Here is a 26,950-nt window from a genome sequence, read left to right as displayed (position 1 = left end):
TACTCAGAAGTAGCTGTCATTGAAGAAAAAAAAAAGGTTGGTTATCCCCCGTCCTATCTCCTTGCAGAGATAAATGCAGCCCAGCTCCTAGGTATGTTGAAGCCAACTCTTGCATCTCTGTCTTGCAATGTGAGGTTAACTGTACCATCAAGGCAGATTGTGCCCGTTTGTCCATTTCTTCTTGCTCCTCAAGTCTGGGTGAGATTTTTTAAAATCCTGTTTTCTCTGGATGCCTCCTCCTCCTAAGCTGAGCTTGTGCCGTTTGTTCCACACCCTGATGAGCCACTGCTTCGTGCTCCAATCTGTCAAGTTCCCGATCAAAAAGGGAGTTCCTAAAGACTGCTGCAGAGTGCAGTTGGACACCTCCGGCTGCATGTCAGCTGAGGTAAGGGGGAAAGGGGGAGAGGTTCGGCAGGCAGGCGCTTCTTTTCCACTCCCCAGTTTCCTCCTGGAAATCCATCTCCCCAGCTGGCTCACTTCCATTTTAGAACAGAGCTGGGGCAAAGTAACCTTTCTCAATGGTGTGTGTGGCTGGGCAGGATTTACAGGGCAAAACCAGAAGACCCGGGAAGAGCTATGCTCCTGCCTGCTGACATGCCACAGCTCCTCTCCACTCAGAGGCCCCTTCCGCACATGCAGAATAATGCACTTTCAATCCACTTTCAATGCACTTTGCAGCTGGATTTTACTATGCAGAATAGCAAAATCCACTTTCGAACAATTGTGAAAATGGATTGAAAGTGCCTCATTCTGCATGTGCGGAAGGGCCTTAGGGTTGGATCCAGACAAGATTTTCCACCCATGGGACAGAACTCTCCCCCTTCCCCTCATTGCAGCCTTCTGATTTCTATGAAATGCTGGACGTGATCCAGCCCGTAAGTACATTCCTTCATGTTAAAGGAGAGGCGCCAAGTTAGGAAGCCTGCGTTTCCCGTGCAACATCTTGCTCTGTTCTTGGTTTCCCAGAATGTTCTGTGCAATGCAAGAAATAGATTATCACCAGGATCCACTTTGCTGGCTGTTTACGGTTTCCTGCCGGCAGATCCATTCACCAACACAGCCTCCCCACAAGGGAGCTTGGTGGATGAGTGTCTGCAGGCAGGGAGGGCTCCGCCTGGCTGTGGTGGTTGTCAGTCACTCAGCCTGGGGGGCTGAGGATGGCTGCACTTCCCTAAGATGGCTGGAACCCTCCCCACCTACCCAACAAGTAAGAGCGGTTTAGCTCAAACTGTTTGCAACAGGAGTCATAAGAACATAAGAACAAGCCAGCTGGATCAGACCAAAGTCCATCTAGTCCAGCTCTCTGCTACTCGCAGTGGCCCACCAGGTGCCTTTGGGAGCTCACATGCAGGAGGTGAAAGCAATGGCCTTCTGCGGCTGTTGCTCCCGATCACCTGGTCTGTTGAGGCATTTGCAATCTCAGATCAAGGAGGATCAAGATTGGTAGCCATAAATCGACTTCTCCTCCATAAATCTGTCCAAGCCCCTTTTAAAGCTATCCAGGTTAGTGGCCATCACCACCTCCTGTGGCAGCAGATTCCAAACACCAATCACACGTTGCGTGAAGAAGTGTTTCCTTTTATTAGTTCTAATTCTTCCCCCCAGCATTTTCAATGTATGCCCCCTGGTTCTCTTCTAAAAGCAAGCTTGCAAAGGAAAACCATCTCCCTGGCCCTTGAAAACAGAAAACGTGAAGATCTGAACATCAATTAACAATAAACAGTTTTCGTCTTTGGTATTAATAAATATATGGCATTATTCAGTGACCAGCTGTATTTCATGGGCATTTCACCCTTTCTGCAAACCCAAATGCACCAGTGAGTCACTTGGAGACTCCAGATTTCTCTGTTCCTCCTCCCCATCCTGGGTCTCTCAATTATGGATCACGTTCCATTGGGTTAATCAACAAAAGAAACCAAGGGAAGAGATGGGGACAATGCTAATGACTCACAACGTGTCGTAGGTGATGATTTGAGCCCATATATTTTGCCTGCCCCCAGGTGGTGGCTGCAGTCAGATCTCTTGTGATTACAACTCATCTCCAGGCAAGAGATCAGTTCCTCTGGAGAAAATGGCCACTTTGGAAAGTGGACTCTATCATGGCATTATACCCCATTGGAGTCCCAACCCCCCCCAACCCCCCCCAACCCCCCCCTTCTCAGGCTGCACCCACAAAACGTCCAAATATTTCCCTAAACTGGCAACACTAGAAAAGGAAGAATTGTTGGATTAATACCTCACCTTTCTCTCCTGTAAGGATACTCAAAGGGGCTTAAAAATTCCTTTCACTTCCCTCCTAACAACAAACACCCTGTGATGTAGGTGGGGCTGAGAGAGCCCAAGGTCACCCAGCTGGCATATGTTGGGAGTGGACAAGCTGATCTAGTTCACCAGATAAGCCTCCACAGCTCAAGTGGCAGATCAGGGAATCAAATCTGGTTCTTCAGATTAGAGTGCACCCACTCTTAACCACTACACCATGCTGGTCCTCTGGTTGCTTTCCTCTGAAACAAGGGAATACTAGGAGGAAACGTGACTAGCTGACCCTCCTTTTTATTATTATTATTTTTTATTATTATTATTATTTATTGGGTTTATAGACCGCCCTCCCCCGAAGGGCTCAGGGCGGTGAACAACATATAACAGAGCACAATAATAAATTAAAATCCAATAAATATAAGTTAATATGGCTCTAATAATAAACCCTATCTTATTAAAAATACAACATTATTAAACTTAGCATTAAACTAACATTAAAACAAGATGGCGCCAGCTTCAGTTCACCCAGAGCCCCAGAGGGGGGATGAGGCGGTGGATCCACTTGATGTTATGATAAAGGAGAGGGAGGAGAGGAGGAGAGGGAGGGGGCCCCTATCAACGGCTAGGCTCCCCAAAGGCCCGGTGGAACAGCTCTGTCTTACAGGCCCTGCGGAACTCAACCAGATCCCGCAGAGCCCGAACAGCTGGTGGGAGAGCGTTCCACCAGGCGGGGGCCAGAGCTGTAAAGGCTCTGGCCCGAGTGGAAGCCAGCCGTATCATTGAGGGGCCAGGAATCACCAGTAGGTTGGCTTCTACCGAACGCAGAGACCGATTCGGGACATATGGGGTAAGACGGTCCCGCAGGTACGTGGGTCCCAAGCCGCGTAAGGCCTTTCCTTAGCTTGCTAAGCTCATTTGTATTGTCTCTTCCCCATGAATTACTTTTTGCAGCTCAGTTACACAGCTCAGCATCCCAATACAGACTCAGGTGTGTTTTGATCCAGGAAATTATAATCATCTCCTAACTGAGCAAAGGGGGTGAGTGGAAAAGGGTTGCCTATCCCATGGCCCAAATAGCAACGTAAGAATGGACATCACAAGAAACATTTTGGAGGCAAAATGCAACAGGGACGGACCAGAAGACATCCCAGCGCCAAACCCTGACAAACAATTCAATTCTTTTGTGGTAGACATTAAAGCAACAGTTGAAGCGTTTTGTTTTTATGAGGAAATATTTTTAATTATCTTTTTTATATTGGTGTTTTTGTCCCTAAAAAAAGATAGAGAAAGAGAAAGAAAAAAGATTTACAGGTAAAAAATACTCGCGCACATATATACTATATACAGACCGTCAACATACATGTTGTCATGATATGCCTAGAAAAATGTTTATCTCTCTCTCCCCACCCCCCACCCCCCCTTGTTTTTGCTTTAATATTTTCTTCCCTCTTCCCATAGATGAAAAAATCATCTGTTGGGTACAGGAATCAGTTTGGTTTCAGGCTAAAATATATAAAAGAACGAAAGATACAAAATGAGAACTAGAAGGAGGGAGACGAAGGGATATATTCTTTGGTTTCTCAGATTTAACGGAAGATTTTTGCTCGGGGGGGGGGCTTTTCCCTCTTGCTCTGATGATTGGAAGCACGGCATCAAAACAAGCACCAGAGAGAGTCAAGAAAGGAAAGGGAATAGGCTGCACTGTGTAGGTCCACACCATCAGCATTGGAAGGGTCGGGAGGGTGATGCCTGGTCAAAAAGTGAGCAGGGAGTCCCTTTAAAAAAAAAACACAGGAGAACAAAATTGAGCTCGGGTCCTATATTGTTTTGCAGCTTGTGGAAGGACAACTTTCACAGATTCCTCCTTTCCCCTCAAGATCTTTCCCCAACTTTACCCGTGCTGTTCCTGCCGATTCGCTACCCACTCCCCACACTGTAATTTTTGGGTGCACCGAAGGTGGACTGGAAGAAATGGGAATGCTTCTTCTGTTCATGCAAGGTGGGATCCAAGCCAAACATCCCCCAATGTAAGGCATTTAAATGTTATGCAAACATAGGTTTATATATTTAAAGAGAGCTGAGAGTGGTCTGGGGAAAGCCTTTAATTTGTGTATGCCTTTTTTAGTGTCATCTCTGGGGACTTTGGTGATTCAAGTTTCTGAAACATTATCCAAACCTGTTTATAAGAGGAGACAAGGGCAACGATGCTTCAATCATTGCTAGCTTTGAGACTTGGGGATAGGGGAATTGCCTAACTCCAACCTGAGATCTCAAAAAACCCCAGAACACTGCTTTGGCCAAGTTCTGTTGCATCTGTTTGAAACATCCACCCAGAATAATGCCATCTCCAACTCAAGAAGAAGAAGAAGAGTTTGGATTTATATCCCCCTTTTCTCTCCTGTGGGAGACTCAAATGGACTTACAATCTCCTTGCCCTTCCCCCCTCACAATAAACACCCTGTGAGGTGGGTGGGACTGAGAGAGCTCCGAGAAGCTGCGACTAGACCAAGGTCACCCAGCTGGCGTATGTGGGAGTGCACAGGCTAATCTGAATTCCCCAGATAAGCCTCCACAGCTCAGGCGGCAGAGCGGGGAATCAAACCCGGTTCCTCCAGATTAGAATGCACCTGCTCTTAACCACTACGCCACTGCTGCTCGCCCACTTTAATGCTCCTTGTGGGGTTTTGGTATTTGATTTTGGAACGGGAAAATCTGGTCCCTGAGTCATTTCAGTGACATGATCTGAAAATGAGGAAGGAGGGAATAGACCAGGGGTATCCAACTCTGGTGCTTCAGATGCTCATGGACTACAATTCCCATCAGCCCCTCCTGACATGGCCAATTGGCCCTGCCAGCAGGGGCTGATGGGAATTGTAGTCCATGAACATCTGTAGCACCAGAGTTGGACAATCCTGGGATAGACCATAATCAGGGTTAGAGAATATGTTTTAAGAACAAGAACATAAGAAAGAGCCTGCTGGATCAGACCAGAGTCCATTTAGTCCAGCACTCTGCTATGCGCAGTGGCCCACTAGATACCTTTTAGATCCCCAATGTCCCAAATTCATCCCTCAGAGCCTTCACTTAAGAGGGTCTTGGGTAAAGTGCTGTAGGAAAGCCCAAGGCCCTGGAGAGCTATCTTAAAAAAGAAATATTTGTATATTTCTTAAGCTGTGTGGTTAGCCATCACAGCTTCTCCCATCAAAGTGCCATCAAGAGGCCAAGAGATGCACCTACCTATCTTTGGTCCAGCTCAGGGGCAGTCTAGTCCACCATGTAGGGGGAAAGAGATCATGGAGGGTTGCAACTTGCAACCTGGACTCCTTCCATCTATTCCCTTCTGAGTCTCATTGTCCACCCTCTTCTGTTTGCTTTGTGGCATACCTGGATCTCCAACTAGTATAGCAGGTATGTGGCTGGGGCAAGGTGGGGGTTGGATGTCAAGACTGGGGAAGGGAAACAGGCAGGAATCCTTGTGGCTTCCCAAAACACTTGGATAGGTACGTGAACATTTTGAGCCTGCAACTTGGTTCCCCTTCTATTTGCAACTTCCTATCTACCAGTATATCCCACACATTTCTTTGTACAAAAGAGGGACTTGGTTTCTGCACCTTGCATAGTAGTCGGGCACGACTTGCAGGTTTTCTTCAACTCCCATGCACTGGGTGCCAAATTCTGATTGGGACCGTGGCACGTTTGGACAAGGGGATCAGCAGCTTCTGCTACACTGTTTTTCTAACCTGAAACAGTCCGTTGACGGGGTGATGTGGCTTACTGAAAAACACCCACAGGTTTTCCCAGTAGATCCAACAGCACCTCTGTGGAACCCTGAAAAAATGTGAAATGGTGCTTAAGTGCAATTTGCCCACATGCTAAGATGTTACTGTTGTAACATGGGAATGTTGGATCTCTGTGTTTGGAACTGTTAAGCGCCAGGATCGGAGTTCTTACAGGGCAGACCGCGCACATACCAGCAAATAGAAAGCTCTTGTTCTATTATGTTCTGTGAGGGGCTTTTTCTGTGTGGTCTTTCACACCTAATGGCTGGAACTGCAGGATGGGAAATAATTCAGAGAGCCCAAGTTTGACATGGAGTTCAGGAACATGTACATGAATATTGCCCACTAAGCTTCAGGTGGACAAGATGTTTTCCAGGAAGGGAGGCTAAAGATGTGAATGGGCCTCATGCTTTTCTGCTGTGCACTTATTGGGAGAATATACTTGTAGATGTAGTTTGATCCCTCTGGATCAAAAGAGCTCGAATATACTCTGAAGAACTCATCTACCATTCCCATGGATCCTGCAGGAAAAATCCACAAACAAACTGAGGCTCATTCCGCACATGCAGAATAATGCACTTTCAAACTGCTTTCAGTGCTCTTTGAAGCTGTGCGGAATAGCAAAATCCACTTGCAAACAGTTGTGAAAGTGGTTTGAAAACGCATTATTTTGCGTGTGCGGAAGGGGCCTGAGATCCTTGCCTGCTTAAGCCCACACATCTTAACCTAGAACAGGGGTCTGCAACCTGCGGCTCTCCAGATGTTCATGGACTACAATTCCCATCAGCCAATTGGCCCTGGTGGCAGGGGTTGATGGGAATTGTAGTCCATGAGCATCTGGAGAGCCGCAGGTTGCAGACCCCTGACCTAGAAAATCCAGACGAGACAAACATCGACCTAAAAATCTTTTCTGCGTGGGGTGGAGAAAAATGTACGCGGTTGAAGGGGCCCTAGAAAGGCTGCTGTGTCAACAAACTCTCTGGAACTGTAGGGCCATCGCTCTCGTGGGGCAGCCCTCTCGCGGGGGGCAGAGGGGGAAGAGGCACTTTGGGATTGTGCTCACCAAGCGTGCCAGTTTCAGTGCGGTAGTTTGTGTGTCCATGTATGGTGTGGTGAGAACAGAAGACTTTATGAGCTCCTGAGTTTGCTCTACCAGCTGGGAGAGTGGACCAAAAGAATCCACTTCCTTTCCCATCCTTCATCCCATCACCATCTGCTCAGCCCCTGACTGAAGGCCAACGCTGGTTCAGGAGGTCTGAGCAGGCACAGCAAGTGCAGTTTGGTCCCAGGAGAGAACCTGGAAGCTGCTGTCTCAGTTTTTTCCCTCAGTTGAGAGCTCCTTCCTGGCCATAAGTTACCAAGTTCAGGCCAGTAAGAGCTACCTTGGTACCTTCTCATGCCAGTCTGGCTCTAGTTAGAAGAAATACTCCGTCGTTGCAGCCGTAGGGCTTTCCCCACTAGGACAGGGTGTTCAGGAACTGGTTCTCCCCGGCCAAGGAGTTCAGCATGGAGCTCATATCCCCCACGGCCATGTTGGCCAGACCGCCAGGCGGGGAACCGGGGCCGATGACCTCAGCCTCATCCAAGATGGCCGTGAAGTCCAAGTGGGTGTTCTCCAAGTCCAGGGTGTCCAAGCTGTTGGACACCTGTTCCTCTGGCAGGTAAGAGAAAGAGTCTGATTTCAGGCCCTCCAGCCCAGGCGGGTAGGGACCTCCCGGATCCTCAGCCACGCAGCTGGGTGGGGGGTGATGCCTTTGGTGGGGGCCCATTAGCTTGTGCCCGGCCGCTTTGCCCAGCTGCACGTAACATGCCTCCTCGGGGCCGTGGAGAGGGGGCAGGCGCATCATCCGGCGGGGGCTGGCATTGCCGGAGGCTTCGTAAGAGGGACTCCCTTGATAGCTCAGGCTGCTCTGCCGACTCAGTGGCTTGGGTCCACCTGGCGGGCGTGGGGCCATCCCTGGGTTGTAACACTGGCTGTTGGAACCGGAAAGTGCTTTGTCCTCCATGACTTGCGGGCGCCTTGCAGGGTAGTTGGGGCACTTGGGGCCCGGGTATTGCTGGTGCTGCTGGCACTGCCCGCTCTCCATTCCGTCCACACCCATCGTGACGTCGCTGTCTGGCTGTGGCTCTCCCCACATCAGAGCCTGCTGTGACTGCACGTAACTCCGCACCATCATCTCCTTCACTTGCAGCATCGGGGTCTGCGATCTCCTGCCAGGGGCTTGCCCCATGCCGAAGCAAGGGCCCTGCTGGCTCTCCGGCAGGTACTTGGTCTCTCCGCACATTGACTGGGCCTGGCTATAGGCCAGCTGCTTCATGCCTTGGCAAGCGGCGAGGGCTGGCGCGGCCACTTGGAACTGCTGCTCCGCTTTGATGTGCGGCTGGCCGAACTGGAATGCCCCCTGCCGGCCATCGCTGCCGGGCTCCACTCCCAGGTGCTTGGCATTAGGGACGGGGTACTGGGCAGAGTGGCACTGCCCCATGCCTGCGGGAGGTGGAGGATTCATCCCTGAGCTGTTGGAATCCCACTGCCGTGCCGTGTGGAATGCTGGGTTCATCTGGCAGGGAGGTTGGGCGTAATCTGGCGGCTCAAAGCTACCTTCTAGCTGCCCGTGGCTCACCGGACTGATCTGCAAGTCAGAGATTGCCCTGGGGGTGCCCCGATGGACAGCATCGCTCTGGAGTTCCATGCTCATGGTTTGGCACGGGTAGTTTTGTTCCTGGTAGCTGAGGTACGGCTCTATCTCAAGCAGTTCCGGCTCTCCAGCCGGCCGGCCGCTCTCCATGGCTGCACTCTCCAAAAAGACATTTTCGCTGATGCTTGGCGGCCGTGGCGAGAAGAGGTGGCGCTGCAGGTTGGCGTCGGAGCCCCCGATCGCCAGCCCGCCGCCTCTGCCCATGCTGGCTGGGCTCATGTTGCTGAGACTTTTGAACCGTTGCACTCTGGGAGCTGGGTGTGCCTCACCCGCAGTCTGAGAGGGGTCGCTGGCCCGACGAGTGTTGTGATGGGGTGCTAGGTGCGGGTGCAGGATGCCAGTGCTGTAACTATGGTACTCATTGGCACTGTGCCTCCGCATGAAAGGGGGTGGGCCGGCGCCTGAGTAATCCCCGATGAAGCTGGGCTGACCAGCCCTTTCCATACTGGGTAGAGGAGTTGGAGGCGGCCCACCTGTGGCAGCAGCATACTTGGCTTTGAGTCGGTACTGCTGGGCTGGCGTCAGGTTCCCAAGCCCCGGAAGACCACCACAGTGGCTGGCTTCGCTAGAGCGCCTTGAGGCATCAGGGGACATGGGGTCGTACCCGTCAGGGGGGCCTAGCCCGTTAGGGGCTCCCCCTCCCGGCAGATATGGCGACACCATGGAAGAACGACGGCTGACGGTGTAGGCCGAACTGATGGTGCTGGTAGTGCTACCGCGGCGTTCCCCTGGTATGGGCAAGGAGGGCAGGTCACTGGAGGACAGCTCCATGATGCGTCGGTGCGAGACAGCGGAGGGGGGCCCACACAGGACAGGCATCTCTCTTGGGGTGCCTGTGAAGAAGCGAAACAAATAGGCTACCAGGACAGAGAAAACAAATGCAAATTAAAACTGCAATAGGTGAAGGCAAGACTCTTTTTTTGGTGGGGGGGAGTTTGCACCTGTTTCTCCTTTTTAGATAGGCAACCAGCAGAAGTGTTGGGGCGGGGGAGAAAAATTAAAAAGAAATAAGGCCTTGGCAGCTTAGAGAAGAGTTTGGATTTATACACCCCCCCCTTTCTCTCCTGTAAGGGGACTCAAGGTAGCTTTCAAGCTCCTTTCCCTTCCTCTCCCCAAAACAGACACCTTGTGAGGTAGGTGGGGCTGAGAGAGTTCCCAAGAACTGTGACTAGCCCAAGGTCATCCAGCAGGAATGTAGGAGTATGGAAACACCCCTGGTTCACTAGATAAGCCTCTGGCATTCAGGTGGAGGAGTGGAGAATCGAACCCAATTCTCCAGATTAAAGTCCACCTGCTCTTAACCACTACACCACGCTGGGTCTCAGGAAGTTCTGATCGAAGAGTTCCTGGCAATTCCTAAAGCTGCATGGAAATGACAATAGCTCTAGCAATTGCCAAAAATACTGCAGTCAGAACTTTCAGTAAGTAAATGTGGCCTTATTTTTCTTTTTTCTTTTTCTCTTCAAGAGAAAAATTCCCACCTGCTGGTCCACTGAGCACAGGTGGGCAAGGGCTGCAATTAGTGGGAAGTCTCCCACTATAAGCAGCCAAATGGGACCCTACGTATAGGGCAGTGACGGCGAACCTTTTCAAGACCGAGTGCCCAAATTGCAACCCCAAACACGCTTATTTATCGCAAAGTGCCAACATGGCAATTTAACCTGAATACTGAGGTTTTTGTTTTGGTGGCTTTGCTTTGAAGCAACTGTGCAACTCTTCCAACGGGTGAATCACGACCCTAGGAGGGTTTACTCAGAAGCAAGCCCCATTGCCAGCAACCGAGCTTACTCCCAGGTAAAGGATCACGCTTTAGTTCTTCGCATGAAAATCAGTGGGGTTTAACAGCGCTTAATAGGGTTACCTACACTGCTTCCCCAAAACCAGGTCTTAGGTTTAATGCTAATAATCGAGCCCAGTGGCCCAGGCCAGTCTAGATGTGTATGGGGGGCATTCTGTTTGCGCGTGCCCACAGAGAGGGCTCTGAGTGCCACCTCTGGCACCCGTGCCATAGGTTCGCCACCACTGGTATATGGGCTAGGACTGTTATCCAGCCTTTAGGACTGCTGCTTCCTCTCACTCTGTTGCTGTGCGGGTGGGAGGTGTTAATGGGGGCATTAAACTGTCTCTCTGCATTGACAGATCTTACAGTTTGCTGCACAGTTTATACCTCTACCTGAGCAAAATCAAGCGTGCAACTGGCTGGCAGATGTTTCAGTCACCTCTGGGCAAGCCCACGATCTATGCATGTTGGAGCGCTTCATTATACATTGCCATTTTGCCTATAGGGGACTCAATGCAGCTTTCTCTCCTCCATGGTATCCTCACAACAACCCTGTGAGGTAGGTTAGACTGGGAGGCTCCTAGATGCTAGCCCATCCCTCTAACCGCTACGCTACACCTGGAGGCAGCATCCAGGGAAGAACCTGGACAACCAGGCTGCTGCGGCTGTCCCGTGTCCATTTTTTGAGCTTCCACCCAGCCTTGCCCACGCACCTGCTCCAGAGATGGCAGGCAGCTTGACTCCCTTCCCCGACAAGGGCTTGCGCATCTGCTTGAGCTTGTCGATGCGCAGGTTCTCCAGCTTGCGCAAGGCCGACAGCCCAGAGGTCCCCATTGGCTCCGAGGGTTCTTCCAGCGCTGACAGGTCCTCCAAGCTGCCGCCCGCGTTGGCGTTCATCTCCACGCCGCTGTCGTTGTTGGTGGTGCTGTCCAAGGGAGAGCGCTCGCTGCTGCAGGAAGACTGGCCCCCTGGGCTGGGCTGCGGTTTCTGGGTGGTGGGGAGGGGGAGGGGGGGACACACAGACACAGTCATGTGGTTAAAGGGACTGGGGCCAGCGACTCACGGTGGTCCTCACATTAATTCTGCAACATCTGTAACATCAGTGGATCCTGCCGCTCCCCCTCCTTCTGGCCTTTTTAGGGGATTGTCAGTAGGCGCCATCTATTATGTTGATTTTAGTATGCTGCGTTTTCATGGAGTGGCGTTATTTTATCTATATAGAGCTAACTTAATTAATATTTATTGGATTTGTTTTTGGTTTATGTGCTCTATTTTGTTTTGCTGTTCACCGTCCTGAGCCCTCCGGGGGAGGGCGGTATATAAGTTTAACCAATAAATAAATGAATGAATGAATGAATGAATGAATGAATGAATGAATGAATTCCCTCTTGCTGTTTAAGATGCACAGTGACAAAAACACCCAAAGATGCGCAGAAAAAGTACGTTATTTTAATAGGGCTACCAGCTCTAATTGGTAGACTAGTCAACCAAACTTTTACATGGTGAGCCGAAGGGGCCAGTCGCAGCTGGTGGGAACAAATTTTAGGTGCCGGGACCACTAATTAAGGCTGTAGTTTCCTCAGCTCTGCCAGATGACGGGACTCATTCTACGTCAACCGACCCGCCTAGGAATGCAGATCCTTGCAGTCACAGGGTTGCCAACTCAAGCTAGGGAGATTCACGGAGACCTGAGAGTGATGCCAGGAGAGGGAGATGCTTGGAAGGGAGATTGACAGGGGCTTGATGCCAAAGCCCCGCCTTCTAAAGCTGGAACTCCCCCCCCCCCAGTGCAGCTGATATAAGTTGTCTGGAGATCCACTGCAATTCCAGAAGAATGCAACTGTTACTACCTGGAGGTTGATAACCTTCCTTGCTGAAGGTTTCAGAGAATGTTCGAAGACAGGAAGTCAGGACATATTTTCGCTGCACTTAAATGGAAAAGGAGTCATTCCCTCTCCCAGAGTATCCCAGGAATCATAATACTGTGAGGAAAGCTAGGAGCCAGCCCTCCCACCAAACTCCCATTCCCAGGATACCTTGGGAGGAGCACGATGGTCACACTGGTCTAAAAATGAATGTAAGTTCCGAATGCAGATAAGCCTTCTCTACATTAGATTAAAATGGACTGTTATTTCTGAGGATCCATGTTACGTTCCCCCAGAGTTTCACTTCTGCCTCACAAAAGCAGTGAAATTCCCTTCCCGCCCCCAACTACCCTGCCTGCAATACTTACCAAGGAGCTGGATAGAAACACATGATTTTTAAAAATCCCAATTGTTTAGATTTAAATCCGATTTTGAAAAATGGAAATCAGATGTTAAGGAAAAGTTCAGCTGCCACAGGTTTCTTTTTTCAAAGTGACCTGGTTCAAAACGAAGTCTGAATTTTACGCTATAGCATGTTAGCGTGGGTCCTCTACTGCTGCTTCGTGCATGTTTCCTCCTGGGTCCTATGGCAGCCCATTTCTCTGACACTGGACACTTCTGCTTGTGCTAGACCAGAGTCTTTCAATTAGCTGCCAAGTGCCCATTATGAAAGGAATGCGCCGTATAGCCCAGAATCCTCACAGCATCTAGTGAAAAGCATGGCGCTAAGGCAGGGGATTCAAGCCACAAGCTCTTAAAATTGAACTTTTTATGCACTCACCCCCAAAAATCCTGTATTCTGTTGTGAAAGATAGTGGAGAAAACATCTTAGGCCCCTTCGCATGGGGCAATAAACCCGGGCGAACCACGGTATAAAACCTGTGCTGTGGAGGAACTTCGCACGGATCTCACTCCTAACGCGAGTCTGCCCCACGTTCCCCCCCCAACCCAGGTATTGCAAGTATCGCACTATCAGCGATTCTTTAGTTTTAACGAGGATTGCAGCTGCTCATGAGCTGCCCCAAGAAGCACTTGCTTCTTAAAGATCCTTCCTGTGCAGCTGCGCAGCACGGGAGGTGACTTAAAAAAAAAAAGACGCATCTCCATGCGAAGGCGCATGCATTGCTTCTCCGGGCTCCGTTTGCTGCCTGCACGGAGGCAAGCGAACGGGACAGCAGGAGAGCGGGTTACTTTATCCCGCCTGCAACCTGCTCTCCTGGAACTGTGCGGAAGGGGCCTTAGTCAGTCAATAGACAACGCAAGAGTTCATGTACATATCTGAAAAACAGGTCAGGTCACTCCAAGTGTGGTCTCCCTCCACTCCACTCCTTCATTGATTTAAGCCAGTTTCATGTAAACCAACCCTCCCTGCTTACCAAGTTTGAGTCAGGCACCATTAGTTTGCCCTCCTCCTTCCTGCCCTCGCTATCCCTCTCTTGCTTCATGTCTCCCTGCAGGGCCAGCAACCGGCTGCCAGGCACAGTGTCGCCGCGATGTTTCTTGGTGACGTGAGCATCCGGCCCGTGCACCGTCTTGACGTGCTTGCGTAAAGAGCTGGGGTCCGTGTAGCGCTTGGTGCAGCCAGGGATCTTGCAGACGTAGGGTTTCTGCCAGAACACCAGCGAGATCATCAGAACTCTCTAACAAGCTTCATGGAACACATTAACCTCTTGGTCAATCTACCTCCCAATGATGTCTTGGTTGGAACCATATTGCAGGATGGGAGGAGTCAGAACCATACCTGGCATCCATGGGTTTGACATGTGGCTATCCATACCGTTTTACAAAGGAAACTGACCATTCAGAAAAATGACAGGAGTGCTCGATACTGATGAGTAAGCAAGCTTGTTCCCCCCCCGCCCCGTGCCTTTTCAAGTACCAAAACAACCATGAGGATTTTTATTTTAATTGTCAAATTCCTCTGTAAAATAGTATTGGTGGCCGTGGATTAAGCCCGTGGTAACCATAACATGCAGTCTGGTTCTCAGTAGCAGTGGGAGCCCAGCAGGGTGCATGCCATCCTGTCACATGGGGGGGGGGGCGCAAAATCACCTCCCACATGGTAGCGGCCCTTGGTGCCGGCACGTGTGGCGGCGCAGTGCCGCAGCACTTGCCAGCCAGCCGGGGAGTTAGCCAGCCAGCTAGCCACACACCCCCACCCCACCCCATGGTTGCTGCTGCCAGCGTCCCTCTCCATGAAGGCAGCAGCAACCACGACCACTGGCAGCCACAGTTGCTGCTGCCTTCACGGAGAGAACCACCAGGTGTTGGCAGCTGCAACCATGAGGGGGTGGTGCCGTGGCTGGCTGGCTGACCCACCTGGCAGGCTGGCTTGCGCCCGGCTTCTCCTGTGGCACCAGTACCCGGCATCTCTGTGTGTGAAGGCAGCAGCAACTGCGGCTGTTGGCAGGCCTGCAGCGGAGGCAAAGACAGCGAGTGTAGCCCTGGCACGGAGAGAGCCGCAGGGTGCCACGTCACAGGAGAAGCCGGGTGCAAGGACCTGGCTGGCCTGAAGCAGGTGTTGTCCCCAGGCACCATTTCCTCCCAGGCAGAGTTACACCCTTCTTGACTTCAACATACGTAGAAGGGTGTAACTGGTTCAGCTTGCACTGTATTAGAGTGATCCTTAGCAGGTCTGCTCTGAATCCTATTCAGGTCTATTCAATGGGGTATGCTCCCAGGAAAGCTTGCTATATGTCACCTTTTTGCACTGTATGTCACCTTTTTTAAGTGAGTTGAACATCGGACGATCCCCCGTTTGAATGTCAGGGCTTGCCGCCGCATCACTCGTTTTGACATTATACAGATCAAACAAGGGCGCTTGTGTATTTACTTCCCACTTCTCATACATTAAGGGTGACCCTCGCACAAACACATTTCTAAAGGCACTTCTCCACCTACCATACACGTTAGTCAAGTCATCTGTCACAGACCATACAGCTAACTTTTGGAAAGTAGACCAAAAGTTTTCCTTGCGAAAGGAAAGAATGCTTAATCTCCTGATGGATCTGGTTGGCTGTAGCTCAATTGATGCCAACTATCTGGATAGGTGTTACAAGGTGGGAATGGAATGGAAACAGGGCACTGCCATTTTGTGTCCATGCATGTCCATTTGTATACATGCACACTAGAGTCAAGATACATAGACTCCTCCCACTCGGGGGAGGGGACTGAAACAGGAAGACCTCTAGTGCACATGGATGTACATAACCTTTTTGGAAAATGTCTCTAAAAATTGCCCCCAAATGGAAAAATTGGGATAAAATCAAATCAGTGATTTGAACAGGGACCGGATCTACCGGTGTCCAACATCTGTCAACAAGGGTTGTCCCTGCTCAATTGCAGCCAATGCAACATACGCTGTACCTCATTGGAATGTGTCCGGTTCTGGTGCTTGGCCCGGTCCGAGGCGTTGGAAAAGGCCTTATTGCAGCCCTCGTGCTCGCAGACATAGGGTTTCTCGCCTGTGTGGGAGCGCAGGTGGGTCTTCAGGTTCTCCAACCGTGAGTAGGCCTTGTTGCACCCTTCGAACTGCGTGGTAACAGGGAGTGACGGTTGGCAGGGGAGACCTCTTGGAGGGCCGTGATCTCTCTTCCAACCCCAATGCAGAACTTCCTTCTCCGCGCCTGCAGCTTCACACACCTCTCCCTTGCCCCCCCCATCATTAAAAAAACCTGTTTACCTTCTCTCTAGCCTTGAGAGTTCACCAGGCACTATCCAGATCCTTGTAAGCCTCTCTTTACAGCCTTACCAGTTCAGTCCTAACACAGAGATACACCCTTCTAAACAAGCCCGATGATTTCAACGGACTTAGAAGGATGTGGTGGTTTGTTTACTGTTGACCACAACCTGGAGAGAAAAATGCCCTGCCCCTTTAACAGAGAGTTCATGGGATGCTACTTACCAGGTGATATTACCTCTGTGCCAAGAAAAGCTTCATCTACCCGTTTCTGCACGTTAAGCCTCTGTTAAAGGGCCAAGACATTTTTTCCTCATGGCATTGGCACCGCTAATTGCTCTGTAAGGGCTATACCAGGGGTAGGGAACCTGCGGCTCGAGAGCCACATGCGGCTCTTCTGCCCTTGCACTGTGGCTCCATGAGCCAAGCAGCCAGCCCCATCCTTGCCCGCCCTGCAGGCAGCAGGGCGGGCGCACCAACTGCCTGCGGTCGGCTGGGCCGTGCCGCGGGCTTCCCCCTCGCCCGCCCCGTTGGGAGCGGGGCGGGCGCTTTCCCGGCGGCTGGAGAGGCTTAGCCGTCGGCTTCATCCTTGCCCGCCCTGCAGGCAGCAGGGCGGGCGCATCCATGCACTTCTCAGAATGAGCGGAATAAAAAGTTTAAAAACCCCAATATATATAGTGTTATCTTTATTTTATATGTCAAAAATTATTTGCGGCTCCAAGTGTTTTCTTTTCCCATGGAAAACGGGTCCAAATGGCTCTTTGAATGTTAAAGGTTCCCTACCCCTGGGCTATACACTTGTCTTTTATTTATGAAACAATGAAAACTGTGATTTAAAGTGCGCTGCCCTCTGCATCTGGTACCAGTTTTTGTTCTTGCGCAGTGCATTTTGGTGTCAGAAGAAGCAGCGCTGCTTCCATAGACTGGTAATGACCATTCAACAGTCCTATACATGGAAGCTCTCTGCTCATGGCCAAGAACGTGTATATCTAGTAGTGGCTGCATACAACTGGCCAGCTGCTGCCTTCATTGGCTTCCATGTTCCACAAGCAGGCCCAGAATATACCCCCTAGAACTGAAACTGGATGTGGCACACTTGAGCCTCTCTCACCGCAACCCAGCCGACCTCCCCAGATACGCCAGCCCAAACCTGCTAGCTGTTTTCGGGTCCCTCCATCCCACTTACTGTGCACTTGTGCGGCTTCTCTCCTGTGTGGCGCCTCATGTGGACGACAAGCATGTACTGGGCTTTAAAGGGCCGCTGCTCTCGCGAGCAGTCACACCAGTGGCACACAAACTCCTTCTTCTCCCCGTGGATGTGCTCGTTGTTAATGTGCTGCAGAGGCAGGGGACAGAAGCATCGCAGAGGTTGGGAGTCAGTGGAAGCCGGCCATTCATATGGGGGTGATTTCCCTTCCCCAATATTTCACTAGCAGAGTTAAGGGGCGAACCTAGATGTTCTTCCGGTCCACTGAGGACGGGACCAGAAACTATGACTGTAAATCAGGGCTGGTAACCGATTAAAGTGGCTTTCCGCTGATTTCATTTTATTGAAATAACCTATGGCATGGGAAGGTGGTGTGAATGTTGGACTTGGATCAAATTGGTCAAAGTTTGTTCTTCCTGGGCCATGAAAGCTGCTGATTGGTGATTGGGCTAAATCACTTGGCCGGCCAATTCCCTCTCTGGTTGCAGCCAGGCAGAGGGCAGGGAGGAGGGAACGAGAAGGGCTGAGAGTGACTGGAGAAAAAGCCTCTTCAATATGCTAACTACTACTACTAGTAGCATTAGCAATAGTAGTAGTGCAGTGTTTGCATTTATAGACAACCCCCCCCCCCTTTCCTCCTGTAAGGAGACTCAAGGTGGCTTACAAAATCCTTTCCCTTCCTCTCCCCACAACAGACACCTTGTGAGGCAGGTGGGGCTGAGAGAGTTCTGAACAAACTGTGATTGGCCCAAGGTCACCCAGCAGGAATGTAGGAGTGGGAAAACAAATCTAGTTCACCCGATAAGACTTCACCACTCAGGTGGAGGAGTGGAGAATCAAACCCAGTTCTCTAGATTAGAGTTCATCTGTTCTTAACCACTACACCCCGCTGGCTCTCCTTTCTGATCCATCCTGGATCTGAGAGACAGCAGGGAGAGGGGACAATGCACAGGCACCCTCCCATCTCTGCTGCTGAATTCCACAAATCTCTAGCAAGTACAAAAGTGCACTACACTGTGAAATAATTCACAATTACAGAAGTGCAATACACTGTGAAAGAATTCAAATAGAAATACAAAAGTGCACTACACTGTGAAAGAATTCACAATTCATGCCCAATTAGTAGACATAAATTATTGTTTGAAATGGCAGTGATATAATGTATACAATAATTTTATTATCAACTGTTGTTAAGAACATAAGAACATAAGAACTAGCCTGCTGGATCAGACCAGAGTCCATCTAGTCCAGCATTCTGCTACTCGCAGTGGCCCACCAGGTGCCTTTGGGAGCTCACATGCAGGATGTGAAAGCAATGGCCTTCTGCTGCTGCTGCTGCTCTCTGAGCACCTTGGTCTGCTACAGGCATTTGCAATCTCAGATCAAGGAGGATCAAGATTGGTAGCCATAAATCGACTTCTCCTCCATAAATCTGTCCAAGCCCTTTTTAAAGCTATCCAGGTTAGTGGCCATCACCACCTCCTGTGGCAGCATATTCCAAACACCAATCAGACGTTGCGCGAAGAAGTGTTTCCTTTTATTAGTCCTAATTCTTCCCGCCAGCATTTTCAATGAATGCCCCCTGGTTCTAGTATGGTGAGAAAGAGAGAAAAAATTCTCTCTGTCAACATCATCTCTGTCAACATTGTTCACAACAATGAAAGCATTACATATACAATAGACAAGACAGATCTGAATTTTTTCCCCCTGTTTTGGTGGTCTTCTTCAGCCTCAGCCAATTAACGTCCCATTGTATAAGACTGTTATAAATTTCTAAAACCCAATGAATTATGATGGGGGGAAAAGGGGGGCTTATCTCCCCTAAATTGTCTACATTTAATATTCTAAAATATTGAAGACTGACAGGTCTCCACCTTCTCAATACACATTTTGTAAGTGTGATTGAGGGGAGTTAAGCCCCCTCTTTTCCCTCATCCAGCTGTGTCGTAGTTCACTGGGTTTTTGTAATTTATTACAGTATTATATAATATGGCGTTAACTGGCTGAGGCTGAAAAATGCCAGAACAGGAAAGCATTCTGGCCTATTGAATACGTTACGTTTTCATCACTGTAAACAGAAACTGATCTGAGTTATTGTATATATTTTGTCACTGCCATTTCAAATAATATTTTATGTACACTCATTGGCCATGAATTATGTATTCTTTCCTGGTGTGTTGCTCTTTTTGTATTTGCCCTTGCAAGAGGTTTGTGGAATTCTGCAGCAAAGATGGGAGGGTGCCTGTGTTCTGTCCCGTCACCCTGCTGCCCCTCAGATCCAGGACAGACCAGAGAGGAGAGCCAGCGTGGTGTAGTGGTTAAGAACAGGTGCACTCTAATCCAGAGAACCGAGTTTGATTTCCCACTCCTCTACCTGAGTGGTGGAGCCTTATCTGGTGAACCAGATTTCTTGCCCCACTCCTACATTCCTGCTGGGTGACCTTGGGCTAGTCACAGTTCATTCAGAACTCTCTCAGACCCCCACCCACCTCACAAGAGGTCTTGGACACTGTGATTCTATGTTTTTTGCCTGGTAAAAGCAGCCAAGATGCGGGGGAAGAGCCTCACTTTGTTTTGTCTCTTGGGACCAAGGCTGGGTCCAAAGGTGCCACACCTGGAGACCAGATTGAACCTCAGCAATGGTATCAAGAGGAGGAGGAGGAGGAGGAGGAGGAGGAGGAGGAAGAAGAAGAAGAGAGAAAGAGAGGGGAGGAGGAGGAGGGGAGGAGGGAGTTTGGATTGATATCCCCTTTCTCTCCTTGGAAGGGAGACCTCAAAGGGGGCATGGACAATCTTTGTTCCTTGTCCCCTTCCCCCCTCACAACAAACATCCTGTGAGGTAGGTGGGGCTGAGAGAGCTCTGAGAAGCTGTGCCTAGCCCAAGGTCATCCAGCTGGCGTGTGTGGGAGTGTACAGGCTAATCTGAAATCCCCAGAGAAGCCTCCACAGCTCAGGCGGCAGAGCTGGGAATCAAACCCGGTTCCTCCAGATTAGATACACGAGCTCTTATCCCTGCCACCACTACTGCTCTGCATCTTCCCTGGCCTCATGGGAGATGGCCTACTTTGGGCAACAGAGTGGCTTGAGCTAGCCTTGACCTACAAGCAGGGAGGCAGGGACATAGATATTTTTATTGAGCCCAGAGACAAGACGCTCATGTCCTGGCCGTGCGAGGCTGAGTCTCCACATCGCCATTCTGGTTTCCTGCAGAAGACCGCAGAAAGGACACTTTGGCCTGACGTTTGCCTGGAAGATCACAGCAGCTTCGTCACCTCATGAAGGTGGGCGGCTACCCTTATTATACTCCGTTATGCCTTTGGTTCTTATCCTGATGTCTTACACAGATTAAGTGGGAAACTGCTCTCGAGGACACGTTTGAGTAGAAGCCTACCCCGCCTCAAAGCAAAGAAAGGGGTGGAGTGAGAACCCAACCCTGGTCCAGCTGGACCGGGGAGAGTCCCCCCGCATTGGTGCCCCATCAACTCACATGCACCAGCTGCTCCTGGGTGTCAAACTCTTTGGAGCACCCTTCCCAGTGGCAGTTGGTCTCATACACAGCTTCCGCCTCCACCTTCCCGTCTTCCTTCTCCAGCTCGTCCCGGGGGTCTAGCATGCTTAGTAAAGGATCCTGAGATGGAGGTAAGACATGATACCCATTTATAAGTTCTTGGGGGTAGCTTGGTGATAACCAGGCCGACGTCTTACCCTCACTTTCCACAGGCAGAGTTCACAGGGAAGAGAGGAAAACAGTTGTCCACGCTTCTGCATCCAGTAGTAGTTTGTTGTAGCCTCCTGAAGTTTGAGAATCAATGTTTTGCTGTCCTTACAGGACAGAAAACTACTGTGCAGTTGTGCAGAGGCGTCGCTCCAAGAGGGCGCGGGGGGGGGGGGGATGTGACGCACTGGGCGGTGGGGGCATTCCGGGGCGGGGGATGCACCAGCGCACCAGGCACTTTCCCCCCGTGCTACGCCTCTGCAGCTGTGCCATTTTGTTCTGGGCCCATTAGAGGAGCTGCAGCTCAGTGGTAGGGCACACCAGATTGACATTTTCAGAGTCCCAGTTCCAGTCTGTGACATTTCCAGTTCAGAGACAGCAGGAATAGAGAACACCTCTGCTTTAGATTCAGAAGAGATGCCACTGATTAGACTAGAACAGTGGCGGCGAACCTTTGGCACTCCAGATGTTATGGACTACAATTCCCATCAGCCCCTGCCAGCATGGCCAATTAGCAGGGGCTGGCCATGCTGGCAGGGGCTGATGGGAATTGTAGTCCATAACATCTGGAGTGCCAAAGGTTCGCCACCATGGGACTAGAAAGACCAATGATCTGGCTCACCATAAGGCAGCACCATATGTTGAGTGCACGATCATGCTTTTCCCATGGTCTCTTGCAAACATTGGCCGTTTCCCCACTTTTCCTTCTACCACCTTCGCTGCACGCTACTCACTGCGCGCGTCATTTCTGGCACGCTTCCGGGCTTCCCCACAACCCCGCGCAAAGGCGCCAGGAATGATGCGTGCTGAGGGGGCGCGAGAGCGGCAGCTGTTCTCATGGCTATGCGCTTGTCGTCAGCCTCTGTAGTGAAGGGAGTGCTCGCTGGGAGACCCCAAGCGTACTTGGCTACAGAAGTAAGCGCACAGCAGAAGGTAAGTGGGGAAAGGCCCATTGTGTGGCTGGGTGGGCAGAAATAGGCCTGGGTTCATGGCCAAGTTTCTCCTCTACTGGAGCTGAGGAATAGATCATCTTCCTTCCACGCTTCTGTTTATTTGTATCCATATAATGCCCCCTTTTTCAAGGCTATGGGGCAACAGAAATATAAAACACAATACATTACAATAGCTCCCCCTCATCCACTCACCCAACCCGAACAAGTGACCGCTGCCACCACCCCCAGACAAAAATGATCTTGCACACAATCTAAAACAAACTTCAGGTGGGGCTCTGGTAAGCCACCGGAGAGTTGTGGATCTCCTGAAACCATATCCCATATTCTCTTGGAATGTCATCTTCATAGCAGCCCGCGTATGATTTTAATGTATCCTTTGCTGCTTCCAAGGCTTCATTATTCTAAATTCCAGACCACTCGTTTTTTGCTGAGTGATTGTAGTCCATCGATTACCTTGGCAGTGGCTACGTTTTTGGAAAACATTTTAAATACCAATATTTCAATGTCTCAATGTAAATAATCTGCAATCTTTTATGCCATTAAAGGTTAAACTGATAAGGAATCGGGCAGAAAAGGAGCAGTCTCTTTCAGTGTCCTTGCCATGTGAACCTCATGCGTGGATCAGATTGGCGCTTGCTTGCTTTCTGAAGGATCACCACAGGAGATATGGAAGGAAACCCAAGGATTTTCTTAGTAATATCAGAACGGCATTAGACACTAGACAGCACTGGCACATGAAAGCAGCTGTTGCTGCATCTTTTACTAGAAATATTCCGGGTCCCCCTAGGGTTGCCAGCTCCAGGTCGGGAAAGCCCTGGAGCTTTTTGAGAGCAGCTTCAGAAGGGTAGAGCTTGGGGAGGGATGGGAGTTCAGAAGGGATGTGAAGCCACAGAGTTCCCCCTCCGAAACTGATCTCTGCAGTCTGAAGACTGATTGTCATTCCAGGAGTACTCCAGGTCCCAGTGGGAGGCTGGCCATCCTAGGAACAAGGTATAATTATGGGCAAAGCCACTGAAGCGTTGCTTCTTCAGGCATTTGCTTCTGACAAGCAAATGCAAACCCAAGGAATCTCAAACACTCTCTGGCAGCTAAGCTTCCTTCTCAACCAACTGCTAGAGAAGATCAGCCAAGGGAGAGATGATGACTAGAGGGAGGGAAGGGAGCCAGCAGCTCCGCATTTCCTGTTTGCCCATGGGCCTATTGACACATTACATTTCCCTCAGGGATGTTCCCAGGTCAGGTAGAGGTTTTCCTCAGGGATGTCCCCAGGTCATGTCCTGAAGTGCCATGTTTCCTGAGATAAGGATAGGGAATCAGGGCCAAATTAGATGTAAGGGCACCACCGCCATTTTAAAGTCATTTTAAAATACCATGAGAGAAGAAGGAGAGTTTGGATTTATATCCCCCCTTTCTCTCCTGTAGGCGACTCAAAGGGGCTTACAATCTCCTTGCCCTTCCCCCTCACAACAAACACCCTGTGAGGTAGGTGGGGCTGAGAGAGCTCCGAGAAGCTGTGACTAGCCCAAGGTCACCCAGCTGGCGTGTGTGGGAGCGCACAGGCTAATCTGAATTCCCCAGATAAGCCTCCACAGCTCAGGCGGCATAGCAGGGAATCAAACCCGGTTCCTCCAGATTAGAATGCACCTGCTGGGTGACCCTGGGCTAGTCACAGTTCTCTCAGAAGTCTCTCAATCCCACCTACTTCACAAGGTGTCTGCTGTGGAGAGGAGAGTTTGTAAAAGTCAGCTTTTTTTGAGAGTCCTTACAGTTGAAAAAAGCAGGGCATAAATCCAGACTCCAAACTCTTCTTCCTTTGCATAGCGAGCCTCGTATTCCCTGGTGGTCTCCCATCTAAATACTAACCAAATACTAAGATCCTGCTTAGCTTCTGGGATCTGAAGAGATCAGGCTAGCCTGGACCATCCAGGTCAGGCTCATTCACATTCATACAGCCCCCCCCCCCCGCCCCCAAAGACAAACAGTATTGCCTTGGGCTATTTCAGATCATGAAAACAGCAGGGGAGGAAGGTCTAAGTCCCCTCTTTCCATACGCCACAGTCCTGATCTAAATGGGACCTACAAAACTGCAGAAGCATGCCACTTCAGAATATGAGTCCCCACCCAACCTGGAGATGTTCTGAGGGATATGTAACATGTAGTTCGGCCCTCTGTCACAGGGATGGTGGAAGGACTGGTGGCTTGAAGTCCCTTCCGCTTCTTGGCTCCTCAGAACCGACCTTCAGGGTTCTTAACAGGCACAGGTGGTCTGCTTTCTTGGCCTGACTCTTGGAGCAGAGCTATTTGTACAGCACAAACACAGGGTACAGTTCTTCCTGAGCCAGACCCCGCTTTTAGGACGGGCTGGACAGAAGAATCTCATCTTTGAATGCTCCCTCATCCTGCTCTCCACAAAGAAAAACAACATGCCCGGGAAGAAACTGAAGTAATTCATTCTTCCTGCCTTGTTTCTTTTCTATAACATTTCTTCCACCTAGCATGGGAGTCTTCAAATATAGAACACTCTACTGTCATCATTTGGAATCTGGGGAGAGGGGGAACTAAACATAAAGGAAAAGGTGTTCCATGTGCTCTTATGCATATGTTGATTGGTTCTTTCCTTTTCAGTCCACCAATAGGAATCAAGATGGACATAATAATAACTCCACAAATATTCCTGACAGTGAGATTGGCAGGTTCAGTAGGGCAGGGGAGAGGGAGAACACCACGGTTATGCAATGTTAACTATGTGAATTTCTTTCTCTTTCTGAAAGCACTGCTCAGACCCCTGAAACTGAGCTGAGGCATTGGAAGGTGTCTGTCTGTGCAAGGGCAAGCAGGTTGGCTGTGGCCTAGCGTTACCTGAGTCCCCGCAGAGGCTGGGCTGGAAATGTCACCCTCCGAGCACTCCTCCGGGCACTTGGTGCTCAGGGCATCCAGAGGGCTGCCCAGGCTTGGCTCTGACTTCAGCTGTGGGAAAGAGACGGCGAGAGCTCCAGGTGATGGCGCCCTCTCCAACCATGGCCCCACACCCCATCGAGGCCCATCTCCCTCTTGTCTTGGCAGCCCCCCACCTTTCTCCCCTGGATAGGTCGTTCATTCTAAGGGCCTACCAAGAGTGCCAAAGCACCCCTGATTTTTAAAAATAAATTTTGGGTCTTAATGCTCTGCCCAACAGGAATGACAGGATCACACTGGGGGGCGTTTGGTATTTACATGCTTCAAATGATGCACTGAGAAGGGCGGGATGGCAGATTTGGTACCCCCTTACCTGGCAGTGCTTGAGCATCCCACACGGTGGCGGCATGTGGTGCATCATTCCTGGCCGGCCAGCGAGGTGCTCGTGAGACCCACAGGGAACCATGGATGGGTTGTGACCAAACGACATCCCCTGGGCTTTCTGGTGGCCCATGGGGCTCTGGAATCCAATGGAAGGGCTAAAACAATGACACAAGAAAGCGTTGGCAGGATTGCATTTGGCAGGACAGCATGGGCACGTGGACGAGCCCACCATGATTCCACAGTTGGGATGAAAAAGTGTGGCACTGGGCACAGAATTTTGGTTCCTGAGAACTTCTGTTTTCATTTTTCAAGAAACACATTTCTAGACTCCATGCTTTTAAAAGATACAGGAACTCACTGCTGAGCAGTCATTCACCATTGGGGACTGGCAGAAGAACAAGCTTCCATTCTTATTGTGCCAAGAAATCACTCTGTAACCTCAAAGAGTGCCTCTTCTTCCCAGCATGCCTCTTTCCTCAAAGCAATGGACCCCAACGTGATGTTTCTTGAAGTCTTCTACACCAGTGAGATGGAAGAAAGCCAGGAAGAGGCTTTGGGGAAGAGGCATATCAGGGGAGAAGGGAGGGAATTAGTGCTGCACAGGTGATGGATCGAGGAAGACCCCGTCTTCCATTAACCTCTCCCAGAAATGAGTGCCTACCTGACGGTACTGATTGAGAGGTGTCCGTAGGAGCCACTGGCTGAGGCACAGCGGGAGTTGATGTAGGCCACCAAGGAATTGGGTGAAGTGCGGATGACGGTCTGCAGGTCAATACTGGCATCAGAGAGTGGGGAGATGGACAACGCCCGCTTCTTTGTCAGCTTGGCTGTGCTTCGGGGTGTTGAAAAGCATGTACCTGGCAGGAAATAGGGAGAGATTATTTTGTCTGGGGGGGGAACGGACTTGTATGAATGCCATACCTGGGAAAGGATACCACAGCAGGAGTTACATGGAACAACAACCAGCATGTTTATGAGCCCTCGGCTGGTCCCTCTCTCCCGCCTCTTTCTCTTCCCTCCTTGTGTGACTTGGAAAATGGTTCCAAGGCACCATGGGAGCAGCCGTGTCGTAGTGTCTAAGAGCAGTAGCTAAGAGCAGGTGCACTCTGATCTGAGGAGGGCTGGGTTTGATCTCCCAGCTCTGCCACTGCAGAGTTGTGGGTAGGCTTCATCTGAGGAATCTCAGTATTTCAGCCCTGTTGTACACTCCCCACACATGCCAGCTGGGTGACCTTGGGCTAGTCACAGTTCTTCTGAGCTCTCTCAGCCCCACCCACCTCACAGGGTGTTTGTTGTGAGGGGGGAAGGGCAAGGAGATTGTAAGCCCCTTTGAGTCTCCTACAGGAGAGAAAGGGGGGATATAAATCCAAACTCTTCTTCTTCTTCTTCTTCCTTCTGTGGCAAGCCTGCTGGGATTTCTGAGGTAAAATATGATCTCCAAACTTTAAGTAAACAAGTAAATAAAGAGGAGTGGCAGGCTGCCTTTGGCTGATCACTCGAGTACTCATTTTCACCTTTTAAATTTTTGAAAATGCTAAAAAATGGAAAGAGAACCTTCACCTTAAATTTATATCAAAACAGCAGTTATCTTTATCTGATGTAAAATGTGTAACACTCCTCATGAGTTTTCCCTGATTCTGTTCCTTAGACCTGCTCTAGACATTATGTGTGATTGACGTGAGGGACTTGCAATCAGGCAGTAGCGGTGAATCTTCATGGGAACTCAGTTTCAAAGTGG

The 26,950-nt window shown here is 50.2% G+C and overlaps 1 protein-coding gene across 2 annotated transcripts in view; it reads right to left on the bottom strand.

Moving 5' to 3' along the window:
* Positions 1 to 6,920: 6,920 nt before the first annotated feature.
* The window catches only part of GLI1 (GLI family zinc finger 1), a 173,988-nt gene continuing 153,958 nt past the window's right edge, over positions 6,921 to 26,950 (bottom strand). The window contains exons 4-12 of one of the 2 annotated variants that reach the window (XM_048491556.1): positions 25,874 to 26,069; positions 25,202 to 25,367; positions 24,793 to 24,900; positions 20,753 to 20,893; positions 17,245 to 17,394; positions 15,746 to 15,910; positions 13,756 to 13,986; positions 11,228 to 11,501; positions 6,921 to 9,567 (exon numbers count right to left, since the gene is read on the bottom strand). In XM_048491556.1, coding sequence (XP_048347513.1) covers positions 7,496 to 9,567; positions 11,228 to 11,501; positions 13,756 to 13,986; positions 15,746 to 15,910; positions 17,245 to 17,394; positions 20,753 to 20,893; positions 24,793 to 24,900; positions 25,202 to 25,367; positions 25,874 to 26,069 — 3,503 coding nt within the window. In that variant the 3' untranslated portion in view covers positions 6,921 to 7,495. The remainder of the gene's footprint in view (positions 9,568 to 11,227; positions 11,502 to 13,755; positions 13,987 to 15,745; positions 15,911 to 17,244; positions 17,395 to 20,752; positions 20,894 to 24,792; positions 24,901 to 25,201; positions 25,368 to 25,873; positions 26,070 to 26,950) is intronic. The other variant, XM_048491558.1, reaches the window with a different exon arrangement.

The sequence above is a fragment of the Sphaerodactylus townsendi genome, linkage group LG03, assembly GCF_021028975.2.
Source record: "Sphaerodactylus townsendi isolate TG3544 linkage group LG03, MPM_Stown_v2.3, whole genome shotgun sequence".
NCBI classification, from domain to species: domain Eukaryota; kingdom Metazoa; phylum Chordata; class Lepidosauria; order Squamata; family Sphaerodactylidae; genus Sphaerodactylus; species Sphaerodactylus townsendi.
This window is presented reverse-complemented; position numbering and strand designations above follow the sequence as displayed.